Raw genomic sequence first — 27,970 nt, 5'->3', positions numbered from 1 at the left:
TTAATGTATCGTTATTTACTATCATAATACATATAAAATTACCACACTAGATTTGAGTCGATTTCACTATTTTTAGCTAAATTACAGCAAGTCTGTGTAAAAAACAAAATAATCAAAAAGAGGTACCAATACGTTTATCCAACAATGATACATTATTATAACAAAAGTAATAAAGCTATCAATATGATTCAAACTATGTTGGATATTGTATTTTCTATTCTGTTTGTTGTTTCTTACATTTGAATAAACAGTAGCTATTTTAAATACTATTCCGAGACATGCGCGCGAGCTTGCGCAATAGCGAGTGTTATAACGCAGTGCCGCAGTCAACACCTACCCGGTCTTTTTTTTTTTGTGTTTTAACATTTTTGGGGGAAAAGGAGTAGATTCTTCCAAATCTTACCCCTCTATGTACCAACTATATCTAATTACTGATCGATTGATGTGCCACTCGATTAAATCGGTATATCGGGTTAAAAGTTACAGTAGTTCAAAGTTAGGTACAGCGTACGGATAGCACAGCACAGCTCACCTAACCCGGTCCGGGCTAAAAATCAGTATTTTAGAATATTATAAAGTAACAGAAATAATATCGGATTTCGATAAATGCAATATAAATAATAAAAAAACTATTGTAGATAAGAGGAAATATGTAATATTATTACCTGCCGCCTAAAACCGGTTTTGGTCGTGGTCGGCGGCCGCCGCCTTCGTGTTCACGTGAATTGCAACCCGCTAGGAGCTGCCCCCACCACCACTGCCGCCGCCGCGTCACACCGCATGTGTTTTAAAGTCGCCGCTAGGATCGCCACAAACTGGCACTAATAACTACTAAAATTTGACTAAAACATGTCTCAGGATATGCAATTTTCTGAGAAACTGAGTGGTTTTAGCGCATACTTGCTTATTAACAAAATTAAAGATGAAGAGTTTATCTACATATTGACAGAGGGTTTTTTCGATAAAATGTTTTAAAACGAAGATATACGCTATTGAAAAATGAAAACTTCAAAGATCTATAACTCGGTTCCTAGTAACATAATCGAAAAAAACCTATGTTAATATGTAGATAAACTTCTAATCTTTAATTTTGTTCATTAGCAAGTATACGCTAAACCTACTCGGTTTCCCAGAAAGTTGCATATCCTGAGACATGTTTTACGCGCCGAAAAAAAGTGGTGTGACGCCCTCTTAACTTTCTATTACTTAGCAAAATATTGTCGAATAAATTCAATTACTATAAAAACTTATGGTTTTGATGTATAATAAATTAGGATAAGTAGAATAAATGTTATCGAACGTCTAGATGCGAAAAAAAGTTGAAAATCAGAAAAACATATTGAAAGAGTACAGTTTTACTATTTTTGAAGATTTCGTAGTTTTACTTACTTTAAACAATTGCAATAGTTAAACCAAGTGTGTCAATGGTTGTCTTACGACTTGTTGAATGAAATCTGTTATATTGACCGATACAATACAATGTAAATATGTTTTACAGTTTGGTTTTGACGAATTTATTAACATAAGCAGTATGGTAATTTTTCGTTAAGACTAACATATTTATTTAATTCCGAAACAGAGTATAAAGTTTTTATAAAAATCGTATATATTATAATATATGTATACAACTAATGTGCAGTAAATAATACAACTGTGCTACACTACAATGTTAAATTACAATTCAAATCAAAATACATACATATTCCACTTGAATTAGGTCAACAACATTTAGCACAGTAGTCTCCGCTTTTTGGAGTGTTTATATACTATACTATAATATTTATTACAGGTGTAAGACACTCATTTTCTTGGAAAATATAAATATATTTATTATTATTATTATTATTATTATTACTATACGTAAAACAAGTTTGTTCTTCGTTTGTCCAAAATGGAACATATTTTTTTTAATTTTGTAATATGTTACCTTTGCAAAGTCATAGTAAATGGAAATTAAAACGGTTAAACTTTGTAATATAAGACCGTCCGTGATTTAGGTTTCATCCTTTTTTTGAAATGTTTCCCCAGTGGCTCATATCCAAAAAAAATTATGCAAGGCACTAAAGAGTAAAGCTTCTTGAGTTTTTTAGTCATTCCACTCAAATCTTTAATATTTTTCTATCCTTTAAACTCCCTTATTGTTCTCTTGTCCGTCTGATCTTTGAGTATGCCAGTGTGCTAGGACCAAGCTACCGCTAATGCCAGCGCCATGATCGAAAGAGTTCAGAGAAAATTCTTGCACTCTTACTCTTACAGGTTTGATATCTCTTCTCTACTCTCTGGATGACTGCTCTACTGTCATTCTAGCTTTTGCCATTACTTGGCTCTTGTCTGCTTCTACGTCTATCTTATACACGCAAATCTTTTGTTTATTAGGGAAAAGCCTAAAAACATTCTTCGTTCTTATAAAATTGAATATTGAACTGTAAATATTATAAATTATCTCTCTTTGGGCAATAAATAGTCTGGCGAGAGCCTACCGTTTTCCTTCTCATAGGTTACCAATTCAGACCTAAAAACTTTCTCCCAGTAAAAATAAATCATACCAATCAATAGGTACGCAACAATAATAATAATAGCTCTTAAGCAACAAAATATGAGTTTATAACTGTGAGCAAACACAGTTTATTTTAGAAAAACCATAACATAATATAACAATTTGGATGTTAGTACAATATGTAAAAATTATTTTTAATATTATAGAAACATACATGTGATACTAGTCTAAAATGTTGTGGTGGTTTTCGATTTCTCAAATCGTGGGATACTGGAATCGTCGAGTAGCTGTACATTTAATTCTTTTATTTTAGTATCCGTTTTATTGACATTTACTTGCCAATATATACCCTTAAATGATCTGTATTTTACAGCATTCCCGTCCTCATCATGTACTACACAAGTATCATTATCATTCTCTTCATGACCTACAGAAACTAACAGTATTGAAGCCGTTTTTGAACTAATCCACAATGATATCAACATACAAAATTTATAAACAGAATGCATCTTGTCATACGAAATCAGTTCAGCTAAAAATTAAGAAAATAGTAGTTAAAAATTGCCAAATTCAGCTTACTAGTAACTATTTCACTTTATTGTGCAAGACAAATTTACTAAACGTAAATAAAACAACTTATACAATGCATCACTATCAAGCATGATGGTTTCTAGACAGATTCGCTGTCCGGGAAGGGCCGTCAGATAGTCAACTAATACAATTATAATATATAATATGTATATTGATTAAAACGCTGATTATAAACGAATATTTAAAGAGCTACCACCTCCTCCTCGCCGAACTTTTTGAAACTTACCCTGCATGTCTGTTACGCATAAAGAATGTTCTAAACATTTTTTTTTTTATTAAAATGTTATAATATATAAGTATTAGTTTTTTCTTTATTCTTCCTTTTATCATTTTTTTTTGCCAAACGCAAAACGTAATAAATAGGCAGTTTTTTATGAAAAAAAATATCGGTTTTTTAGAATAAATTCTGATTTTTTTTTTGTGAGTGTCACAAAAAGTCATTTTAATTGAGTTTTTAATCTAAAATGTGTGGTTTTTTTCGTGTTGCTCAAGGTTTGTGCAATTTTATAACACGTTTTTAGAAAGCTGAAAATGTATTCATTTCAAACTGGTTTTCTATAAACATGATTGATAAGAGAAGTGAATTCATAGAAAAGTCGAAAAAACGGGAAAAGTGACTACAGTAATCAAAATAGTTTAAATAGTTATGAATAAATATTCTACAATATTCCTTTAAGATACTTTGGACTGGACGATAACCATTTGTGGATAGTTATTTTTAAAGTTATTAACAGAAAAAGAGGAAGGATGAAGTATAGTTATTATCATCTGCATGCATTTATCTACGGCTTTTGAATTCTCATCCTAAATTCGGAACTTCATTAAAAATACTTTTAAAGTAATTATCCAAAACTATTTTCAAAACTATTAAAGCCTATCAAAATTTTCAACAAATTATTCTTGTTGCTAGAGGCTAGAGCTCCAGAACAAATTATGAAAAAATTAATATGTTGTGAGAAATATTGCAAAATAACAATAATTAAAGTGGTTCAACACATAAAAATTACAAATTTGTAGTTATTTAAAAATAAATTGAGCAATAACAAATATTATAGTAAAAACATAAATCCAAAAACCCCCTTACGCACTAAAGTTGTGTTTAAAAAATGTGTAATATTGAAAAATAACAAAAATTAAAATATCTCCAACTGCAAAACCTCACATTTTTAGTAGTTAAGAAAAATTGGTTGTGTTATTCATATTAAATCACGCTGAAGAAATAGATATTATTAAAAATGTCGATTTATATTCACCTAATGCTTGGGTAAGTACATTTCGTATAGCGTTTCCAGTAAGAACTCTTCTCGCCTTTCCAAGTTCGTTCAATTTATTAATTGCTCTACCTGCATAAATATACATAAACTTGAAAAACTGGGTTGAAAATATAATATTTATTAATATATTCGCATATTTTTTAATTTTCTAACTTAACGTCTTAATTAGTACAAAAACAGTGGGAAGAAACGTAAAAAGATATGATAAAAAGAATATTAGCAGCGTTGGTGGAGTCTAGAAGGGGTGCAAAAATAAAATGGAGTTCGATTTGTTAGTCCGAAGATCATCCATGATTAGGTTACAGAAAGTGTGGACAGCGATGTAGTCGTGAAGAGGCTGCTGTATTTTTAGTAAAAAGACGACATAGGCTAAAAATGTATTCTGTATTTGCTAAATTGTTATCTGAACCATTGTTTGGTAAGATTGCTAAAAGACTACTCCATATCCTAGAACCCTTAAAAGAAGTCTCCTCAACTAAAAGTTTGCTTAATTGTAATTATTGTGTGAATAAAAGAATATATAAAGCAAATTTTATCTTTCAAACAAGCTGTAAGCTCTATTTAATACTAACGAGTAGCTTTGTAAATTATTTTGTATTTATCATCATGTACAGTAACAGCTGTAACAAAAATATAAAACAATTATATAGTAAATCAACAATGTTTGTAACTTTTATGTATAACAGTCACTCGAAAAATACCATTATTTCAACCAATTAATTAACGCAAAATCTGGTATTACAAAAAAAATATAGCTTTAAGGCTATGTTAGCTACCGCCATTAAGTGATCTTTAAACTTTAGAATAGAACAAAAAAAGTAATCGTGAAAGAATTATGCGGTTTGTTGGAAAATATCACAATATGACATTTTTTAACATAAAATGGCAGACCAAGAAGGTAAGTCCAGTCAAGAAAAACATTAAGTTTAGTATGTTAAAGGCAACAGTTCACAGATAAGGTAATACTAAAAAAATTATTTATGTAAAAAAATCAGAAACCGCTTCGTGAGCTTAATTGTATTGTTAAAAATTGATTCACGCTGTTCAAAATTTTAATGTTAATATAATATTAGTAATATGTTTTAAGTCTCCCAAACTAAAATTTTATTTTATTATATTACTGTGTGGACAAATGAATATATATAAAACTAAATATATATCTTTCAAATAAGCTAAAAGTAATATTCAATTCTAACGAAAAACGTTGTAAGTATTATTTCAAACAGGGGTTCGGAATTCGTTCCTATTTGACTCATTTCTCTTTTATGTTCCGAAACAAATACCCGGAACTCGTTCCTTAAGATATTCGTTCCGGAACTGATACCTGGAACTCGTTCCTTTGATATTTGTTCCGGAACAAATAAAATGTAATTGTACCTTGTCATTATTAATAATTTATTAATGGAGCAACATGTATTTGTTCTACGTATTATGTTGTTTCGTTCGAATTTAGTAAAAACAAAAAAATTGTGAAAAATTGAGATCACATTATATAACAACAATATGAAAAAAAAGTAAATTTCTTATTAAACCCTATGAGATATTGAGTGGTCCATGATAAAATAATCACCCTGTATATATCGTGTAAAAAATTATACTGTAAATTACCCATATATTATAGCCCGTATATATCTAAAAAAGTATTAAATTAATATAAGTTAAGTGTTTTTTAACTTTGCAAGTTTAATTTATGATTAAAGGACTGATGGTTTTGATGGATTAGTTGGATACATTTTTCTTAGTATGTATAAATGTATTATAATAACTCTATTAACTTTCACCATGTATATACTATATACATTTATGTACACTGAAAATAACATTAATTGTTATATCAAATGCATTAACTATAATATGTTGGTAAATTAATTAACATTTAACTTACATAAATGTGTCTATTGTTTCTAAAATACCACACACAAAGGCTGAAGTAACAAAAAAAATGTGCACCTTCAATAAACTCGAATGAAACAACATAATACGTAGAACAAATACATTTTGCTCCATTAATAAATTATTAATAATGACAAGGTACAATTACATTTTATTTGTTCCGGAACAAATATCAAAGGAACGAGTTCAGGGTATTTGCTCCAGAACGAATATCTTGAGGAACGAGTTCCGGAACGATTACAACAGGGAGTTATGAACGAACACGTTCCGGAATTAGTTCCGAACCCCTGATTTCAAATGACAATCGGATATATAACAGAAAGAGATTACTTTGTAATTACTTTGGTTTTCATCATCAAGTGGAGGAATATCTGTAATAATAATATAAAAATTGTTTATGGTTAATCAACCTGGTTTATTTTATTTACCCATGACAGTGCCAGCTAATCAATGTCAAATATTTGAGTATTAACATAAAGCCGACCCCCCCCCCGCTCTAGAAAATAGTTTAAATATCGTGTAATATTGAAAAATAACAAAAATTAATGAGTCTCCAAAGAGAAAAGCCATAATTTTATCATTTAGTTAAAAAAATATTGATTGTGTTATCAATTATGAAACACCTGTAAGAATACATGTTATCAGAAAAACAATACCACTCAAACTCTATACTTAAATACTTACCATATATTTGGTCAAGTAAATTGTCTAAAGCTTTTCCAGTAAGATAAGTTCTTGTTTTTCTACGTGTGGTCTTTCCTATAATTTCATAACCTGCATAAATTAAGATATTACCGTATTAATAATACAAAAATTATTAATATATTCGTATTTATGTTTTTATTTTGAAATTGTACGCCCTGATGTTATATATTATGTATCCTCAACTAAATTTTAGTTTAATAAAAATATAATGTAAATAAAATCAAATAAAGAAAGTTATATCGTTCAATCAAACTATAACTTTTTTTTTAATGAACGATTAAATTTGTATTTACTTTGGTTTGGATAGATTATAGGAATACCTGTAACAAAAATATAACATCATTATACAGTTGATCAAACCAGGTCGTTATATTTATCCATAACATTCGTTTTGAAACGAATAAACGGTATTTATTTTACCAATTATTCAATGCAAAATAGATTATTAACATTAAATTATTCTCTAGCAACGTTTAAATAAATACTTTCTGCTCACTGAATTTTTTTTGCCGCAATCACATTTCATGATGCTTATTGGCCTTTAAAAATTGTTTTCTAAAAAATTGAACGTTTTATACTTACCTAAAAACTTAAATAATTTCTGTTGCAGAGTATGTGTTTGTGTATTTATTGAACCTAAATTTGAAAAAAATTAAAACTTGTAATAGAAACCAATGTTGTACAAATAGTTCTATGCAATGCATTATAAATTATAAATTTATAATGTATAAAAGTGGTAATTGATTACCTTGTAGAAATTCAAAGTTGCCAGTTAGTGCAAGTTCTGAAATTAAAGCAAAAACCTTGTATACTTAATGATTATTATACGATTGTGTGGAAATATTTCCATAAAATTCTAATAAACATATTACCCGGTACAGTGAACATGTCAAACAAAAATCCTGAAATTAACAATACAAAAATGGTATTGAATTTAATTTTTTATTCTATCATAAACTAAACTAAAGCAAAGTTAAAAAAAAAATAATATGTGTATAAGTAATTTAGAACAAAATGCTTAGTTCAAGTTAGAAATCTAATGAAAATACAATAGCTGTATTAAATCGTATTGGGGAGTAGAATAAGATAAAATAAAATATATGTAATCTAATCATTTTTTCTAACCCTTTCACTGTCGTGGACGTACTTTTACGCACTAATCAATTAAAGAAGTCCGAAACAGGTTACCATTATTAAAGTGATGGTTGGGACGTGTTGCAGTTCGAAAAACTGCGTTGCGTTTTTGACAAACACAACGGCAGTAAAAGGGTTTAAAATTCTTTTTTAATGTTATTCGTATACAATTATTATATTAGCAAGATTTGTTTTTATGAAAATAAAATTATTATTACTCATTGGATTGCAATTTGTATGTACAATGTTTTTAATTGCATGCTCCAATCCATCTAGAACAAACAAATAAAAGTTTAAACTAAAGAAAAGTTCCGAATAAATTCAAAATGTGTATAAAAAGCAGAAAATTAAATTACACCATACATTAGGCAACTCCCCCAGTTCCCTAATTAGTCCATTCCTGGGGTAAAGTATGCTCATTGTAGAATACAGTGACTTTCAGGGCGGCCCGTGCCTAAGGGTGATGGAGCACAGACCCAATCTAAAATATAAAACTACCACTTTAAGAGGATACCACTCCGCCCATTTATTAGGAAGTTAGGTGTTAGCATTATTTTTATAGTCTTAACTTAAAAACACAGATAATGTTCTAAACTAGTATAGATATCTTTCTTGTAAGACAATTTTCTTAATTGCTGTATTATAAAAGCCAACTCATATTTTAAAACCGTAAAGATGCATTTGGGGAATCCTAGTAAATACGAGTACAAACATTTGTTAGTTTATTTTTAAAACTTAAAAACTTGTACAGTGTTTAGCTCACTGTTACTATATTATATTATTTTTGATGTACAAATAGTTTGATAAGTAGGCCAACATACCAAAACAATTACATATTAGTATATTAATTATTATTATCTTACTTCCTTTATCGTCGTTAATGTCAGAAGCTTTTTGAATTTGCAAGTCTGTAGTAAATGTTTTTAAAAAATAGTTTTATACAAATATAGTAAAATTTTTAAATGTACTGTGTTAGTCTGTATGATTATAAAATCTTACTTACTCAGAAGTTCAACCATATTTATATATTCTGCTGTTAAGAAAAGTAAAATGTTATTTTTTTTAGAATTTCATCTTACTTGTGTGGGTAAATACGAAAATAAAATACTTACTTATACTTATTTTAGCCATAACATTTACGCAGATAAATGATAATAAAATACAGGAAATTTTCATTTTTATCTAGAAACATTAATAAATATATATATATGCATTTTTTAAAGCTCAGGCGCTCCAGGAAAATATATTATTTGTTTTTAATTTTAATTTTTTTCGAAAAAAATTCGTATTTCAAAAATGTCTAACCACTAAGAAGGTATAGTGTTCTAGTAATATCTTTTATTTTCAGAATTTACCATTTTTTTTTTGTATTTTTTAATGAACTTAAAATATAAGATAAAAAGTTACAAAATCAAAAAATAAAATTTTCATATATATTGCACATTTTAAATTTGAGTACATTATATTTCGGCAATACAATAAACTAAAAACATATTTTGCAGCCTATCGTTGCTAATTTATTTGCAAAGCTTTTTTTTGTATTGATGCCGAGCTAGTGTTTCTATATCTGTTTTTTTTTTGTATCAGCAAATACGACTACATGTTTCAGTACGGCCCGATTAACCTTAAATATCCGAAATTTTGAGTGACTTTGTTAGGTTAAAAGTCGAAAAAGTAGACTTCTTCACTCCCACAAACGTCAACTTTTTATAACTTAGCGAAAAAGTGTCAAACTGAAACAAAATTGTACTAGAATATTGATCAGGCATGCCCTAATACACAAATATCCTCAAATCCAATTTTCAATTTTAATCCTACACTCCCTCGCATGAATATAATTTTTAAAAAAGGCATTTGGTTTTAAAATCTATTTTAAAAAATATTGTACAAAGAAACAGCATGGACTCATATTTTTAAAATATCGAATACAAAATATAATATTGATGTAAATGGATAAGCCGGACAAAAAAAAAGGTGTTTTTGAAAAAGAAAGAATAACCAATATGTTTTTTGAACTAAAATAAAATGTAGATTTTTATTATTAAACTTATACACTTGAATACGGATGACACTTTGAAAATAAAACTTAACTTTTAAGAGTTTCTGTAATTATAACAGCTTCTGCTATAATGTACTACTGAATTCCGACTGACTAACTAGGCGATTTGCTCGTGTCAACCGACGGGCCCAGGACACCCGACACCAAAGGTTTCGACATAACCACGACGAGACTTGCAATCGCATATTAAAATTAATGCTACATAGAGCATTCCAAACTATTATAAAATATGCTACACTACATCCCTCCCCGCAAAAGATTGGACAGTCCAATAAATAATTATAATTTTCTTAACTTATGGGGGCACGGGTTACAATACCGCTATTCCGTGCTTATTATCTTATATCTAATTATATTACTTACTATGATTAAACCTAAGGGGTACATAATTAAATATATGTTTAGGTATATTAATTTCTAACTAAATTGACGATTCCGCGACTACGTCTCGGGGTTGGTACACAACAGGTTTACGCTTTTTGCACTTGGCAAAACAGTATAAAGTAAAACATAGAGTGAGTAGAGAAAATTACAATTGTTAAGGTGAGAATAAAATGGTTTGAGAAGGTATGAGAGTGATTTGATTTGCATACAAATTACATGTTTGGTAAGTGTTACCTGTCGTGTACCATCTAATCTTATTATACGGGGTTCACCGTTATTACATTTTATGGTTACGCTTTCATTTTTGGCCAAAAGTAACCAAGTGTTAGTTTTGGACAAACGATTCAACATAGCGGATTTCATGGTTATATAGTGGATATTACAAAGAGTTGGTATAATTGGTCGTGTGTTACAATTCTAGATGTACATTTGTTACAATAATTTGTTTTAAAAAATCAAGTTCTTACTTTAGCATACTTCATTATTTAACATTACCAATCTCAAAAAGAATGTAATAGTATGATTAATTACTTATTTATTGAGCTGAAATTTTAGTTAATTTTTATACTGTTATTAATATTTGGGTATTGAACAAGTTACTTTACAGTAACTATTGGTTAAAATAATAAGTCAATATGTACCTTTTAATGTGCTTAACGTGTAACAAGCTCTGTAACTAGTGATGATAATATAAAAATAGTAAAATCTATCCTTAATTTGATTAAACAAAGAAAAGATAGAAAAAACTTATCGTATTCCCTTGATCAATTAAAAAGAAATGTTTTTATTTATAATATTTAGTTGCTATTTTTCTGTTAAAATTAGTTTATATCGGTTTAGAATTAGTTTCCATGCTTGCTTTGATATTACCCGGATTTTGCATTATGGACATTTTGTCATATGCATGTCATTGAAATTAGTTCGACATCGGTGTTGACTAATTAAAGAGTAAAAAGCGACCAGATTTTAATTTTTTAAATATTAAATATTGTATAATTTAAAAAGATTTAATATTTTTTGTTCTGTGAAGTATTAATTTTTTAGCATGTTAAATAAAAAAACTAAAAACAAGTACTTGACAGTTATGTATTTTTTATTTCTTTTTCTTTTTTTTTTACCACTGAGGTAGGCATTTAGGATAAATTTGTGTATTTGCTATTATGAAAAACATGATACTAAATTGGTATAGAACACTTCTTGGATCAATTACTTAATGATGATAGCGTTATTAGGTGGGTAAAAATGTATGATAATGACCAAATATTTATTTTGGTAAACTGGTACCTATTAATTAAGTAAATACATAGTAGTTGAGTGTTGACTTATTGTCTAAGTCTGTTTTTTTTTGCTATTTATTTTTTAATGTCTCGTTACGAACAATATTTAATAAGCGTAAATGAAAAATCTTCAGACCCAATGTCTGAAACGGACTATTATGAAAGTCTCTTTAATGAGTTGGAAGACTTAAAACAAGTTTGTTATAAATACTCATTTATAAAAAAAAAATTAAGTTGTTTTATATGTACAATTGGTTTCTCACAAATTATTAATTTAGGAAAATTACACACTAATAATTAAAATCAAATTATTATCAGTGACAAAAACTTTAACTGAGATTTATACGGAATTCGGAAAAGGTATAAATTGTAAGACACATTTGAAAAAAATACAATTTCATAACTATTTATTTTTGTATTATATTTTCGCTTAGTTTGTAAATAAAACTAATAAAAATAAATAATAATATAAAATTGTATTTTATAATTGATAAATGATAATGTTATACGGAAAATAGGTTATTAGTTTTTGTCTTTTAAACACCGATTACACTTAATAAAGTTATCCGACAAAACTTCACTGAACAACAATTACAACGTGAAAAATCTTTAATAAAGCCAACCATATATCGAAATTAAGTAACACCGCAAAATTGTCTATCACTGTCGGAATTTAAATAATGTTATCTATTCTGTGTTCAAAGTCTATAAACTCCCTGCAAAATACGTCTATACGAGTGTGGTTAGTCCAATATCAATCATTTTTATATTGTAGGTATCCGTTTAATCAGAAAAAAAAAGCTTTGGTAAAATGAAAAGATGAACAATTGTGATTTAATAACACGTTTAAATGGCCGACACAATAAACGCAGAGAGAAATTTTTTAATTTTCATTAATTTCAAATGTATATTTTTTTAATGTATGAATAAAAATACAATTTTGTTCACTTATTCTTTTTTAAAAACTATTCTAAATAAAATGGCAATCTTGAAAATAAATGAGTATAAATAATTTTTTTAAAAAAAAACTTGAAAATATTCACTAGAACAAAAGTTTTTTCATTAGTCATATCTTCGTGGGCCACCCTGTATATATATACAAACTATTATGTAACACCACTATACAACGGTATACAGCGATTAAGGGACGTGTTGATAAAAACTTTAATATTTTAATGTGTATAATAATAATTGATAAATATCTTATTCAAGTTAGTACTACAAATTAAGCATTCTTTTCCCCTAAAATAAAAACATTTTTTTTCGAAATGGGAAACTCTCTGTCAATTGAAATCAAGACGCTGCTTGTTGATTGAACTGCCGTTTAAATTAAAGATGATTTCATGTGTAAAGTAAAGATGCTCTGATATTTGGAATATTATTAATAAACAAGACGGCGGCGCAAAACTAGGTTACGGCGGCACTTACTAAACGTACCGGTTTGATATTCGGGGGCGCAAAACGATGGAAGGGCGTTCCGTCAGCGGGGGCCGCGGTTAGGCTGAACGATCGAATTAAGGAGGGGACGATCGAACGGTGGCGGTGACAATTACACGTCGACACAAAACTAAAAGGCGGATGCCCACTTTTTGCACTATTATATTATGTAAAAAGAAATTGGTTATCTGAATGGCAAACAGACACCCCTTTTTTAAGGCCGGAATCCGTAAGTTTGCCCACTGTTATAATTTAACTAATGGGTTACCGCTGCCACCAGATGATGTAAATGGATAGGCCGGACAAAAAAAAGGTGTTTTCGTAAAAGAAAGAATAACCAATATGTTTTATGAACTTAAATATACTGTAGATTTTTATGAGAGGTTCTGCTATAATGTACTACTGAATTCCGACTGACTAACTAGGCGATTTGCTCGTGTCAACCGACGGGCCCATGACACCCGACACCAAAGGTTTCGACAAAACCACGATGACACTTGTAATCGGATATTAGTATTAATACCAATATAATGCTACATAGAGCATTCCAAAATATTATCAAATATGCTACACTACAATATTGTATATTATTCTAAGATAAATGCGTTTAAAATTCATCCATCTCTATATAATGCGTACTTACGAAGTTTGATAGTATTACTTACTTATGGCCTTGATGTATAATGAATTGGGACTAGTGAATTAAATGTTATAGAAACTCTAGATGCGGGAAAACGTTGAAAATTAGAAAAATATATTAAAAGTGTGTAGTTTTAAAATTTTGGAAGTTTTGGTAGGATTACTTACTATAACAATTGCAATGATAGTTAAACCGGCCGTTTTAATGGTTTTTTTACAACTGTCGAACAATATCTGTTTTTGTCGAACAAAAAAATCCAATGTAAATATGCGTCAATCACTTTATTTTCAATACATATTTCTTATAACGTGATTTTATAGGTTTCTCGGATAAAAAACCATACTACTAATATGTGATATATATATATATTGTTCATCGCTATCTATTGGAAATATATGTAATATAATATATGTACAGGGTGATTCTATTTGGGTAAGACACTCGTTTTCTCGGAATATATCAATATTCTGAACAATATTGCGTTCGACAGCGACGACAGTAGGGACGGGGGGAATCAAATACAAAATTTCCACAGGCCTGTGACTAGGTCAATCGCCGCCGGAAATCCCGACTCGTTTATTTCAGTTAGTTGATAGTTCAGTGCGCGAATTACGCAATTCACTTGAGCCGACGCAAAACACCGGCGAAGGCATAAATACTCGTATGGCCGACGCGAAATCAGAAAAAGAACGCGCGTCACACGTAGCGCAACGCGAGCGCCCAAGGAGGACACCGGTACAACCGTCGCCTCGCCCACCGCCGCCGTCGCCGCCGTTGGATCTCCCGTCACTGTAACTGTCACCACCGCCGCCGCCGCCGCAAATATTACGCGCGCTGACAATAACACCGCTCGCACCGTGCCCGTAGTAAACACACCTAATAATATGGCATCTACACTCACACTCGTCGAGGCGTTACGTCTTATACCAATTTTTGACGGCACAATACCGTCCGATATATACCCTTTAATTAATGCCTGCGAAATCGCACTAATTAGTGTAGCAGACGAAGCAAAACCCATTCTATTAAAAGTAATAAAAACAAAATTGCACGAGAACGCTTTCGCTAAACGCGGTACAGGGAAATAGAAAATTGGGACTCACTGGAAAAATTATTCAAGGATGTATATTGCGCGTAACGCACGGCAACACATCTACAGATCGAATTAAATTCAACGCGCCAACGCGAAAATGAAGCCATAAGTACTTACTCGACGAGAGTACAAACGCTATTTCATGAACTGTTCAACGCAAGCGCAATGGGAAAATCGGTCGCCGAAGCCAAAATTATACGCGACCATATCAAAAGCCACTTTTATCGAGGGGCTACGACAACCAGTAAAAACAATTATAAAAGCTGGAAGACCGACTTCATTGGAAGCGGCAATAAAAGAAAGTTTGGAGGAAGAACGCAAATATCAATCAGATGGAGAAACACAGCGATTCTTCAAAAATCCAAAACCTAACGGCAGTGGAAACTCGAAATACTGCAGTCATTGTAGAACAAATACACACAGTACCAAGAACTGCCGGTCAAAGAAATACAATACCACAAATAGGGCAACTGCGGGACCTACCTCGTCATCTACGGTTAAAACAAGCTGTACTGTCGCTATTGTAAAAAAACTGGACATGCCATTAGTGATTGTAGAAATGAGAAAAAGCGAGATGGGCAGAGCGCAACTTATTCGGGAAACAAGGAGCGACCGACTGTCAAAAGCAAACGGACGGTGCGCGACTTAAAGCTAAAAAATTTCATCATATTTTTTAATCATTTTAATAACTATTACTGAACAAATTCATATTGTTTAGTTTGGTTTATTTAATAAAAATATATATCCAGAGTAGCTTAATATAAACTAATTTTTGTAAAATATTAAGTGAATAATAATTATTTAAAAAACCTACTAATAGATTATAAATAACATTCAGTCTTGCAAGGTATTTTGTACCAACATTTAAATACATTATTTGGTATTGAATACTATTTTTGATAATTCGTTATTAATTATTTAATTATTATTTATAAAAAATGTGTATAGTGCAAGATAATATTTAGTTATAGTTTCCCTTTTTTTTAAATTCAGTAAGACAATCAATCTGATTTGATAATCTCACCATCATATAAGCAATTTTGCATTAAATTAAATTATATATTTATTAAGTATGATGTTTTTACGATTATGACCCTAGTTTGATCATATTTATTAATATAACAGAATTGTGTTAATCTAGTTTACAGTAATTTTATATTATGCCATATTCTTATTATCCTATGCAAAAAAGGCCAACAATTTTTTTTCTCTTCACAAGTCTTTATCCGGCAATAGGTTCACTTTGGACTATCTACTTATAATGTATATATTGATTTGTGAAACTTGAAAATTAAACATATGTCTTAATCTAGTTATTTATGTTAGGTATTAAAACTACAAGTGTCATATGTTCCGTTTTCCTTGCTCTAATATATCCTTTAGGTACCAAATTTTGTTAATAATATATCTTCTAAAATACAAGACTAAAGACAAAGCTCATAAGCTCCTATCTGTATTCTTTAACTACAGAATACAGATGTAAGATGTGGCATAACTAATTTATACTTGACAGCCAAATTTTTAAATCGTCAATTAATTTAGGTAAAAAGTAAAAATGTTTTATTTAAATATAGTAGTAATATAAACAATTTGTGGGAAATTTTAATAAAATTATTATTATTTTATACCAAATAATATTAAATTATAACATATACTATAGGTATATACTATAATATAATGTAATTTATTATGAATTTTACATTATATAATTTTACGTGTATAGTGTATACGATTTAAATTAGATAATTGATAAAGATCTAACTACAATTTGCAATAAAGATAAGAACCTAACTAAAGGCAATGTTTTTGATATTAAAATACGAAATTTCTCTTGGCGGGTTTTTGGTAAAATCGATGTTGGTACTATCTGTAGTAATACAGATTTTATAGGTTATGTAACATTTATTTATTATCACGCGTTATCATTTTTTGGAAGAACTACCCCCAACTCCAACAAATTAAGCAGTTTACTGTTTTGTCATGATAATAACAGCTATAATATAGTTAAAACTTAAAAATATAAATTTAATTATTATTTAATACAATTTAGGTACAATTGTATATGATTCACTATTGTCTATCAGCAATACAAATTCTTTATCATCAATACAAATGCAATACATTTTAAGTCTATTGATAAGGATTTTAAATATTCAAATATTTTTTTTGTGACTTTGGTGCTCGTGCATGATGTCGGTGATAAAATCGCATATAGTTTTTCGGCTAACTGCCCTGTGCCCGTATTTATCTATGGTAGCCGGTATCAAAAACTGATAATATAAATAAAAATTGATAATTATTTTTCATCTCATTTATCAGTTCTCACCAGTCACTACTTAATATTTGTTATAGACAGTAATTGTTTTATGTAATGTTTATTTATTAATTTTAATTCCTTGGATAATTTTAGGTTTTTTCTTTTAAATAATAAAATTATGGAATATGTCCCACGTTGTAGTAACCCTAAAAAAAGGAAGATGAATAGAGGCAGTGATTTGAAAAAAGACGAAAAGCCAAAACACAGCTCAAAAGTAAAGTACCGTGCAGAATGGAAAATGACCCAACTTTAAAAACTGGATTGAACCAAATCATGTGAGTTTAAAGCAAAATGCAGATACTGTAAAATCGGTTTTACTTCAGAATTAACAGTCATAAAAAATCATGCTAAGGGAAAAAAATGTCTACTGTTATGTCAAATGTCGGGCCCAAACAAAAGCAAATGACTGCGTTTACTACAACAATTCCTGCTACAGAATCAGAGAAACACAAAGCAGTTCAACGAGCAGAAATAATGTTGGCTTCATATTTAGTGGAGCACAATGTTGCTTTCTTAGCATCGGATCACCCATCTGACGTTTTGAAAAAAAAATTTCCCGATTCAGAAATTGCCAAGAAAATGTCCATGAAAAGGTCTAAAACTACAGCAGTCATAAAAAATGTAATTAGCAAAATACAAAAAAATCAACAAAAAATAAAAACGGTGATGTTCAGCTTATTAACTGACTAGTCCACTGATATTAGGACAGTAAAAACTTTGTGTGTTGTTGTGAGATATCTATGAAACTTCTATTTCTGTTGCTCTGATTAGTTGATACTCTGCTCATTTTGCTTCAAGCTACAAACCATTTTTATTAAAAATTAAAGACTAAGTAGATATTGTGGAATCTATCAAAAATACTACTTACCTATATTCAGAGATAAATAAATTTTATTACTCGGTTTAAAAAAAAAGTATAAGTTTTATGAATAAAGAAATTTAATTATCAGTTTTAAATTTCAATTTAGTTATTATTATTAAATGTTATACATAAATAAATGTAATTATCTAGAGACCACAATCACAACTCACAGAACACAATTTAAGTTATAATATTTATTCATTTATTTATTACGGACAGATGTCCAATTAACAATGAAATAACATAACATGGTAAATCTAAATACAAGAGTTATAAAACAAAACTTAAAAATTACATAATATATAGTAAATGATAAACATGCAATATATTTAAATAAATTGAATTTTATTTAGTAAGTTATTTCCTGTAGTCATTAAAATATTAATAGGCGAATATAATAAGTAATTATTGCTGTGATATGGAATATAAAATAAATCTTTATTACGTAAAATATGTGGTGGACTTTAAAATTAATGAGGCTAAGAATATAAGAGTCATCAATATTATTATTTAGTAAATTATTAATGAGTGACACGTAGGAATTTTGTCTCCTTTCTTTCAATGTTTTTTAATTTAAATAATTTAGAATTTCATCATATCCAGAGTGGGGGGTCCTTGGTATTTTACATTTAAAGCAAATAAATCGGAGAACTTTGTTTTGGAGCTCTTCAATATAAATACAAATTATAATAATATAATTAATAATTAGTCCAACGGGCAATGACACATTAACAGTGAACAGACACAAGAAATGTGAGAACTTTTAATACAAGACAATACCAAAGAAAGAATATTTTCCAATGTATAAAATACCTCTATAAAGACCTAATATATATAAGATATAAAGACCACTGAAGTTGATGATTTATTGCACTCCAACTAACAATTTGGGGGAATTTAATTTTTGTCAATCCCCGTTTCTCTTTCACACAACATTTGAACATTTCATATTTTGAAAATCCCGAACGGAGCTAATTTGTCAGTTATAAATCGCTCTTGACGAGTTGTGACGTCATCAAAACGAAGAGACCTGAGCAAAAGTCGAAATCTACATTCACTAAAATTAGCGCGCATAATCATCATCCCTGTTCCGTCTTTATTGAAAAATTCGGAAAAATCAGCACGTGATTTCTACGTTTTACACTCATAAAAAAAAATGCTCCAAATATTGCTTTTGTTTCCGATCTTGAGGTGGGTCTGTAATCCCTACCTCAAACAGGAATGTCAGTCTATTTATTTTTTTCAGCCTTTTTTTGAGCAATATAAATATTAGTAGGGGAACCCGGGGCGAAACGGGGACGCGGGGCACAACGGGGATTAGCTTTTTTTACATATAAAATGTTACAAAAAATAGATAAATTGTTTTTTTGTGGTCATCTATGACTTCAAAAGAAAAAATGCACAACTCTTCTTTCGAGTCACCGTTGTGTTAATTTTCTTTAATGGCTTTAGGTTCAAAATCAATATCGTCTTGATCATCAATTTGCTCATCTTCATCCGAATCCACCTCAAGAAGTCCACATATATCTTCTGGATTTTTAAAGCTAACATTAGAACAATAGATACAATATGCATCGTAAGAAAACTAATAGGCGCGCGACAGGTTATCTACCGCCTTGACTGGACTGCGCACGTTTGACGTTGACTGATACGAGTGACCGTGAACAATGGGCTATGACGACACTGCTATCTGGTAGCACATTGTGTCATTTGAGAATACGAACTCCTCCCGTCCTTCTTGCTCGCAATTTTTGTCTGCTCGCGTTTTTATCAATGGGGCGGTAGATTGGGTCGGTAATCTACAGCCCACGCGCCCGGATTAAGGTTAATAACTACGCCGAAGCCATATACGATAAAAAAAAAACGATTATTAAGGAATTATAGTGTAATAAAAAAAACTTTATTTTTAACAATTTAATTTCTTGGTTTAAAACTAAATACAAATTAAACGTTTTTCAATGTTCAGGTTCTTATTCATTTTTGTAAATACACTTCACCAAACAATTAACTAGTATTTGTACAATAGAGATGATAATCGAAATTTTAGTAACTAATTTAAACGTTTCGATAGTTCCCACGGTTTTTACAAGTTTGCCGCCAATCAGGTTTCCAAGTGGAGCTCCTGAAAATTACAAAAGAATTGATCAACGACAGAGTAAGTAAACTAATTTTTTTTTCAATAGATCATTATCATTATATATTGGGCAGATTAATGTCTAGTACATATTAAAAAATACCTAGTTTATCTTTTACCTGTAAGAAATATAGTATAGTCATTATTGATATTATACTATATCGATGGCATTGCCCATCACAGGTGTGATAAATATATATTTTTTGGGAAATGAGTTGTCTAGCGATAGATAACTAATAATATTCTCTTATGCATTATATACAAATTTTGGAAGCCAGTGATTCATTATTTTTATATTGGGGAACAAATGTAATTTATCGGGCACACCTTTTTAAAAAAGGACAACGAAGAGCTAGGGAAAGAAGACCAGTCGGCAGCGCATGTAGACGTGTACCGCCGGGTGCCCGCGTATGTCCATACCGGCGATCTTCTATAACTCTCAAACTAAGTACGTCCGGCAAAACAATTTTGCAGATTCATAATCAGCATTATAAACACTATCGATTATAATGCTGATTATAAATCTGCAAGATTTTTTTAAGTTTAACGTTTAAGTTTAAGTTTTAAGTTTGAGTTTAACTACATTTATACTTAAACTTTTATTTATACATTTGACTAACTTAGACAACAATATTTTACTCCTTCTTTCTCATCTATGTACAGTCCACTCTATAAATTACTTATTTTGCTTAATAATATTTCAATACTAAGTTAAGTATAAAGGTAAACTATTATTGTTGTTTTATGTGATGTTACTTAGCCCAGTCTGCCAAACAAGTTTGACTGTCTTATATTAATGAAACAATAATTTTAGTTTATACTAAATAAATAATAACTAGTATACATCCTCAGTCAACATTTTGTTTTTCTTCCAAAACTTAATCCTAAGTTCTCTCGTCGCCCACGTAGACTTCTTAAACTTTGTATTCCCTACGTAATATCATTGATTATACATACTATAGATAGGTCACTGCTATAGAAAACATGCTGCTCGACATTTTACTGCCGGTAGAGGGCGATAAGAGAATTGAAATTAATAAAAACCTACTTAATTTGATTTCGACTACGACGACGACAAGCAATAACTGAAGTCTGAACGCGATGGAAGTTGTGCGAAATAAACCGGGTTTCCGTCAAGATTAAAAACAGAGCAACATTTAGTTCAAATTCGAATAACAAATGATAGTTTTTTTAAAAACAGCTTTCTCTTCAATTCATTACATTTAAATACAATCTTTAAAAACAAATTATGTTATAAAAAAAACATACAATTTATTATATTTCAAATGTTGAAGTATAATTTTACATTTCGAATATTTATGACAATTTAAAATATACTTTTAAACATTCTTATTAGATAATTAACTGCTTTAGATATTTAGATGAAAAATGATGTTAGGTTTAATTAATAAATTAAAAAATGTAAAGTTCTTAATTTTTGAATCGGTTTTTGGGAAGTTATTTTTTTGCGGTTAGAATTTGTAGAGGACCATTTACATTCTTTAAACATTTTAACAGTAAAAAATAATTTTATAATATACTTCAAATGTTTAACACATCACACTCGTAGTACGATATTTTCGAGCATACTATGATTTACTTGAGTCATAAATTGATCGACTACATTTTTTTTCACTTTTCAAGTTATTGCAATTTTGTAAAAAAACAATTAAGCCTATTTTTATAAATTGCTCTAGATCGTTAGTAGGAACCTTCAATCCAGAATTGGAATTTAATTCAATGTGTTTAAATGTTTTATGTAAAATGACTAGTTGGTTTTTGTTGTTTAATTCTTTATTTGACTTTAATAAACACTTTTGACTTTTTTAAAATTGAAATTTGTCCAAATATTTATTCGCCAAATAACCAGCATAATATACCGATGGACACTTTTCAAGAGCTGTACATTGGTTTTGTGGTTCTTTTTCTGATGTGGATACAGAAGAATTATCTATTGGTAATAAAACATTTTTGCATTCATTACCACCAGACATGTTTAAGTAGAAAATAGGTCAGTTCTGTTTTAGTCGTAAAACATAGTACCGTAAAATGAGGTAAATTGTAACACTACAGGTAAACCGCAACACCTTACGAGTTTCTTTTGACATGGATATTATGTCTTTTGGCTGGGGGACATAAAAAAATCTGTGCGTGCATCACGCTGAACGTTACAGTAGAATATATGTGCATGTGGCGTGATCTAGCGGTTGTTTTTTGAATGAAAGAGCTGATAAATAGTTGTCAGATAAGAGATTCTCTAATTAGGTACACTAATTAGTGTACCTAATTAGGATATAAAGATATAATATTTATATTTATAAGCAGATTTACATAGAGCTTACACAGTTTAACATTAAATTCCGCTTACAATATTTACATAATTAATAAATAATAATAATATAGAGTGAAAATATTACTGACCTATTCCTACATAGGCCGTCGCGACGAATCCTTGAATTGTTCCCTCGGCGCCGACTGGAGCTAAATCAGACGCATGAGAAATAGCGGCTGTGTAAGCCAGTGCAAATGTTATTCCATTTAGAGGTTCGACAGTTAAAACCCAAAGGGGATGGGTGAAAACTGAGTACAAATAAAATTGTAGAGCGTACGCCATGAATGAGAACGTAAACACGTTCATATCGCCCAAGTAATTAATTATCACACCTAAATCAACGAACATAATTATTTAATAATTGTTTTTTCGTTAAAAAACCAAACACCTGAAAAAATAAAAGCAGGCACTTCGCCTAAGCAACATTGAATCGTTTGAGATAATCCTTCGACAGTTTTAATCCATTTTCTCGTTTCAGGATGGTACACTCGTGCCAAGTCTTCAAGGTACCTAATAATCGTGTAGTTTGTTATTAGAAATATTTATTTATTTACATTAAAAATAGAGTTGACTATCCATAGACATTCAGATAGAACCTCCCCAGGATACTACTTAAGGATTACTCAAAAAATATTTATACAGACGTAATATATTGACACAAATTAAAGTCCATATATTTTAATAATTATAATTCTTAATTTGTAATAACTACATTTTAATATTATCAAAATATTTCCAATACCAAAACTCGAAGTTCCAAATAAACGAAATGAAGAATCCAAAACACACGACAGTTAATAAAAATACAAATACTCTTAAACTGCATATGACGTGTTTTAAATCGTCTACAACACTTTCTTCTCTGTCTTGGACAACCTGTGATATAAATTATACATTAGAGTGTAGCTAAAATGTTATTTGTCAATAATCAATAGAATTATTACTTAAATAAATTATAATTTTTTTTTTTCAATATCTGAAAAAAAAAATTTTAATTTTAGTTTCATAGTGTGGACGCAGTGTGCTACGCGGCATCTGAGGTTAAGCTGTGTTCGTTACTGCTTGATCCAGAATGGGAGACCACCCGGAAAAAATTTTATTATTAAAAAAAAATTTAAATAAATCTCGGCCCACTCCCGTTATTAACGAAACGATTTGATTTAAATCTCTGATTTTATGATAAAAATTTCAGATATTTAAAACTGGTCGAAATCTATTTTTTTTTTAATAACTTAAAAAATCTCTATTTTTGGGGCAAAAATTAGTGATAAAAATTTCAACAAAATAAAAGTCTTATATTAGACCAAAAAAGTTCAAAAAAAAAATTGAGGAGGTCAGTCCGATAACCGCGTGGTTTGACTAAGAATACCCCATATATATATATATATATATATATTTTGGCGGGAAATCAATGATGAGAATCTATGATAAACTAGTTAACCAAAAAAAACGGGAAATATATCTTGAATGTGTACAAGTGGAAAAGATATACAGCATCAACAAGTGGAATGTTATCAGCTTATGGTTCGGGGCAAGAAGTACGGCGTTTCCTGCTTTAGTGGAGTTCTTCAAGAGGTAAACCATTGTCATGAGACTAAGTCTGGACATAATGAAGAACACACTATACATTACCATTTTTATTTTTGAATTATTTGGACACATTTTTTATTATTGTTAGTATTTTTTTTTTAATTTATTAAACATTTCCTTCTATGTATTTTTTTTATTGTCATGTATTTTACTATTATCATTATTATTTTTTTGTTTAATTTATTTTTTATATTTATGTTTTTTTGGATTATATATATATTTTGTGATTAACAACTGTTAGATTTTTTAAAAAAATTTTTATTGTAATTATTAGAAGTATTGTGACTTATGAACGCTTATGTAATACATTATTTATGTACTGAATAGTAGGCTGTGTCCTAGTGGCAACTCATGAATTGGGCAGCTCACCGTTATTTTAATAAAGGTTATATCTCTATATGGGTGGTTCCACAAAATTACGGCAACTATGTCCGAGGCACTTTTCTCGTACAAAAATTTAAAAAATATTTAAATTAAACTTGGTATTTTATAAATAGTAATGTGTACTACGTTGCTTTCAGATTGTTTAAAACAATAAAAAAAAAATTTTTGTTAAGCCACACGGCATCTGATGATATATTGTACTTTTCACTAATTGTGTTTTTTCATATTTTTAATAAACGTGTTTTTCATTAAAGTGTCTGTTTAAATTATTCTTTTAATTAATAAGACTTTAAGCGAGGAAACATTGCACTACTTTTTTAAGTATAGCTCACAACGTTTGTGCCATTTGGGCACATCTGCAACCGGTGCTCTTATCATTGCCTTTGAGTGTAGCAAATCTATATTTTTTAAGTGGTGGTCCAGTTACCCAATATAGAAACAACTACGAGACAGGCACGGAAAAGGAGCCCCGGATAGTGTAGGAGGAGCAAAATAGAATTGCCGACAAAATTATAGCGCAGAAAGCGGGTATAACTAATTTTCATGATTTTGTTAATATACTATCAGAAAACTGTCCCGGAATAAAAATTGCTGTGATGGAAGTTGCTGATATTGCGAAAATTAAAAATTTTATCAAGAAGAATGAAATTGACCATACAACTTTTAAGAGAACTTTGCAAGTACATTAACTGGTGACATATTTAGTTAAAAAAAAAATAATGAAATCACTGAGCTGTTTCTGTATTGAAGCTTGTGATCATTACAAACTTGGCACTGTATATTACAAATAAAAGTGTTTAAATATTATAATAAAATAGTAATAATATTATTATGAATTTTTTTATTACAATATTTCATCAGTCCCTAACCATACCCGTCAGTCCCTAGATGCCTAAATAAAAAAAATCAGGAATATCTCTTAAAATATTACATTAAGTGACTGTTCCTAAAATTTGTATAATATATAAATTACTTTTCATATAACATTTAGAAGACACTTGGATAGCACTTAAAATCCACGTAAGACAAATAAAGATGCCCTAATTTTGTGAAACCACCCATATTTGTGTTTGGTTTGCAGTTTTTAAAGTATGCATTGGTAAAACTAGTGATTATCGTACTTAGGAACATATTGAAAATGTTATTTTCATTTTGCTGGCTAATACATTTTTTACATTTGTTTCTTAGCACTGTATTTAAATATTATATTATATCCTATTGAAGTTTGTTTATGGTCTCACCTTAATTTTAGTAGTGACGTAGATATCGAGCAGTACACAAAATATCGATACCAAATATCCGGAAGTTTGGTCTTTGTGAATTTCGTCTTTGCTAAACCAATCGACAAATGCGCCGGAAAAAATAGAAATTGTTCCCACGCCGACAGCTCCCCACAATCTCTGTTGTCCATACTTACTATGTCGGTTTTCACCTAGAAACATATACTTTCAACGTTTAATAAAAAGTAAAAACAATATCTGCATCAATTACGGTTATTACCCATCTCGTATTTCGTATAATTTAAAAAATATCCAAAAGTGTTTTGATCGATTGAATAAATCGTACGATGCACAATTATTTCAACAAATGTGGATTTTTCCCCCCAAAAAGAATGTAATTAATTTGTAATACAAGGTACCAACAGGTTTTTGTATCGACGTTTATATTATTATTATTTTCAACTGATAAGTAATTTTCTTGTCTAAAGTCAAATAATTGTAATATTTATATTAGTTGTTATTATTGTAAGTGTATTATGTTAGTCAAAACTGTTGTTGAAAGTATGAGAATAGTAAAAATATAATATCAAAAACATTTAACAATAACTATAGTATTATATTTGTACAACATAACTATTACCATACAAGTAAGAAATGTATTTATTTTTTTGTTAAAATATACATTATAAAAAATAAGGTATTTTGATTTAAGGTATAGAATATTATTTTAAATTAAATTATTTTGATTTGCTATAAAATCCAACAACGTTTTAATAGACCGTAAATCAGATCTAAGGACATAAAAGTATCCCTTATTTCTAATATCTACTGAAAGGCGGTAACTTTGGCAACAAGCTTACTGACCTACCCAATAAATTCACACAGATCGTGTCCTCTATAACTGATCTTATTACATTCGAAATCATTAGCAGAGCGACGACAGAGAAGAATAACCAAAATAAAGGCGTTTTGACCGCAATATCGTCCTGGTAACGTTCGTGCACCGATCCTGGCAGAAAGATTAATCCGATGACGGTGAGTATCATAAGTAGCTGCGATATGAACAGAGCAAGTTTTCTGCATTCGTAGGCATCTGTGACAGCTCCAACTAGTAGTCTCACAAAGAAGATGGGCACTGGCAAGATCGTTAACGCGATGCCAATTGCTAATGCAGAATAACCTCGTTGTTTGCTGATAGTGGTCAAAAACGGAAAAACGGGAGCTAATGCTTAAAAAAAAAAAAACAAAAACATTATTGTTACATTAACTGTTTTAACAAGTCAAATACAATAATATTATAAATTTTATTGAAATGGTATAAATTGGTACACGTTAACCGAAAATCACCATATACCATTTGCAAAATCAAAGGAAAGGCTTCTCAGACCATTTCAGAATTGAAATAATTCTGATAAAAATATGTATGAATAATATACTAAGAGTACATAAACATATTGGCGATGATCGTTTAAATTAAGATATAGTTATACAAATATATTTAAGTATATATGTAATATTTACCGCCAAATCCAAAAAAGTAATGCATTTTTATGGGAAGTAGTTCTTTATCAATTTCTGGACACCACATTTCGACCACAAATATTGAAAATCTTAAAATCTTAAACGGTTGAAACCACTTCATCAATTACAGCTAAAGAGAATTTTTATAATTAAACTTGAACGGTGTAAATTGTAGGGGAGTTCTTTAAATGTAAACGCAAACTAAATAATGTCAAAAAATAATAGTAATAATAATATAATACTACTGTTGTCATAACAATTAAACTTATCCTCGTAAAAAACAATTTGTCTTGTTAAATTGTTCAAAAATTTCTAAATACAATTTTCAACTAATAAAACTGTTAAAAAACTAATATCAACTAATAAAAAACTGATACCATAATTATCTTTTATTGCTGGTGAAAATGGTTGCATCTTAATTGTGTTTGTTGGATTGACCTCTGGTCCATTCGAATTAAATTTTTCGCATACTAGGCTAAATTATCAATTATTTATAACTTACTAACAACGATAATCTTCATTTTCAAATCTCTAGTCTAGAGAATGTTTTAAATTTAATAATGTCATGGTTTTTTATTTAATATCATTCATTGTTATTAATTTCTTATTGATAATAGAGATTGCTT

At 29.5% G+C, this 27,970-nt stretch overlaps 2 protein-coding genes across 2 annotated transcripts; both read right to left on the bottom strand.

Annotated features, from left to right (window-relative positions):
• Positions 1-2,724: 2,724 nt before the first annotated feature.
• Positions 2,725-14,075, bottom strand: LOC126847678 (uncharacterized). Its single transcript, XM_050588056.1, has 14 exons — positions 13,917-14,075; positions 9,207-9,276; positions 9,098-9,127; positions 8,958-9,002; positions 8,313-8,366; positions 7,833-7,862; positions 7,709-7,744; positions 7,543-7,596; positions 7,254-7,280; positions 6,940-7,029; positions 6,597-6,626; positions 4,935-4,982; positions 4,342-4,431; positions 2,725-3,029 (listed from the first exon to the last, which is right to left on the bottom strand). Exons 2-14 carry the CDS (start codon positions 9,268-9,270, stop codon positions 2,725-2,727), a joined length of 903 nt encoding a protein of 300 aa, XP_050444013.1. The 5' UTR covers positions 9,271-9,276; positions 13,917-14,075.
• A 5,517-nt stretch (positions 14,076-19,592) lies between these two features.
• Positions 19,593-27,411, bottom strand: LOC126847662 (major facilitator superfamily domain-containing protein 6-B-like). Its single transcript, XM_050588043.1, has 7 exons — positions 27,345-27,411; positions 26,818-27,051; positions 25,845-26,035; positions 23,372-23,505; positions 23,018-23,139; positions 22,719-22,961; positions 19,593-19,693 (listed from the first exon to the last, which is right to left on the bottom strand). Exons 1-7 carry the CDS (start codon positions 27,409-27,411, stop codon positions 19,593-19,595), a joined length of 1,092 nt encoding a protein of 363 aa, XP_050444000.1.
• Between the last annotated feature and the right edge of the window lie 559 nt (positions 27,412-27,970).

This window comes from Adelges cooleyi, unplaced genomic scaffold, assembly GCF_023614345.1.
Source record: "Adelges cooleyi isolate 19-005CV unplaced genomic scaffold, UGA_ACOO_1.1 ACOO_flye_CR_arks_rails_tigmint_CR_PRNA_115, whole genome shotgun sequence".
In the NCBI taxonomy this organism is placed as follows: Eukaryota; Metazoa; Arthropoda; class Insecta; order Hemiptera; family Adelgidae; genus Adelges; species Adelges cooleyi.
The sequence above is the reverse complement of the archived record's forward strand: the minus strand, read 5'-3'. Positions and strand labels throughout refer to the sequence as shown.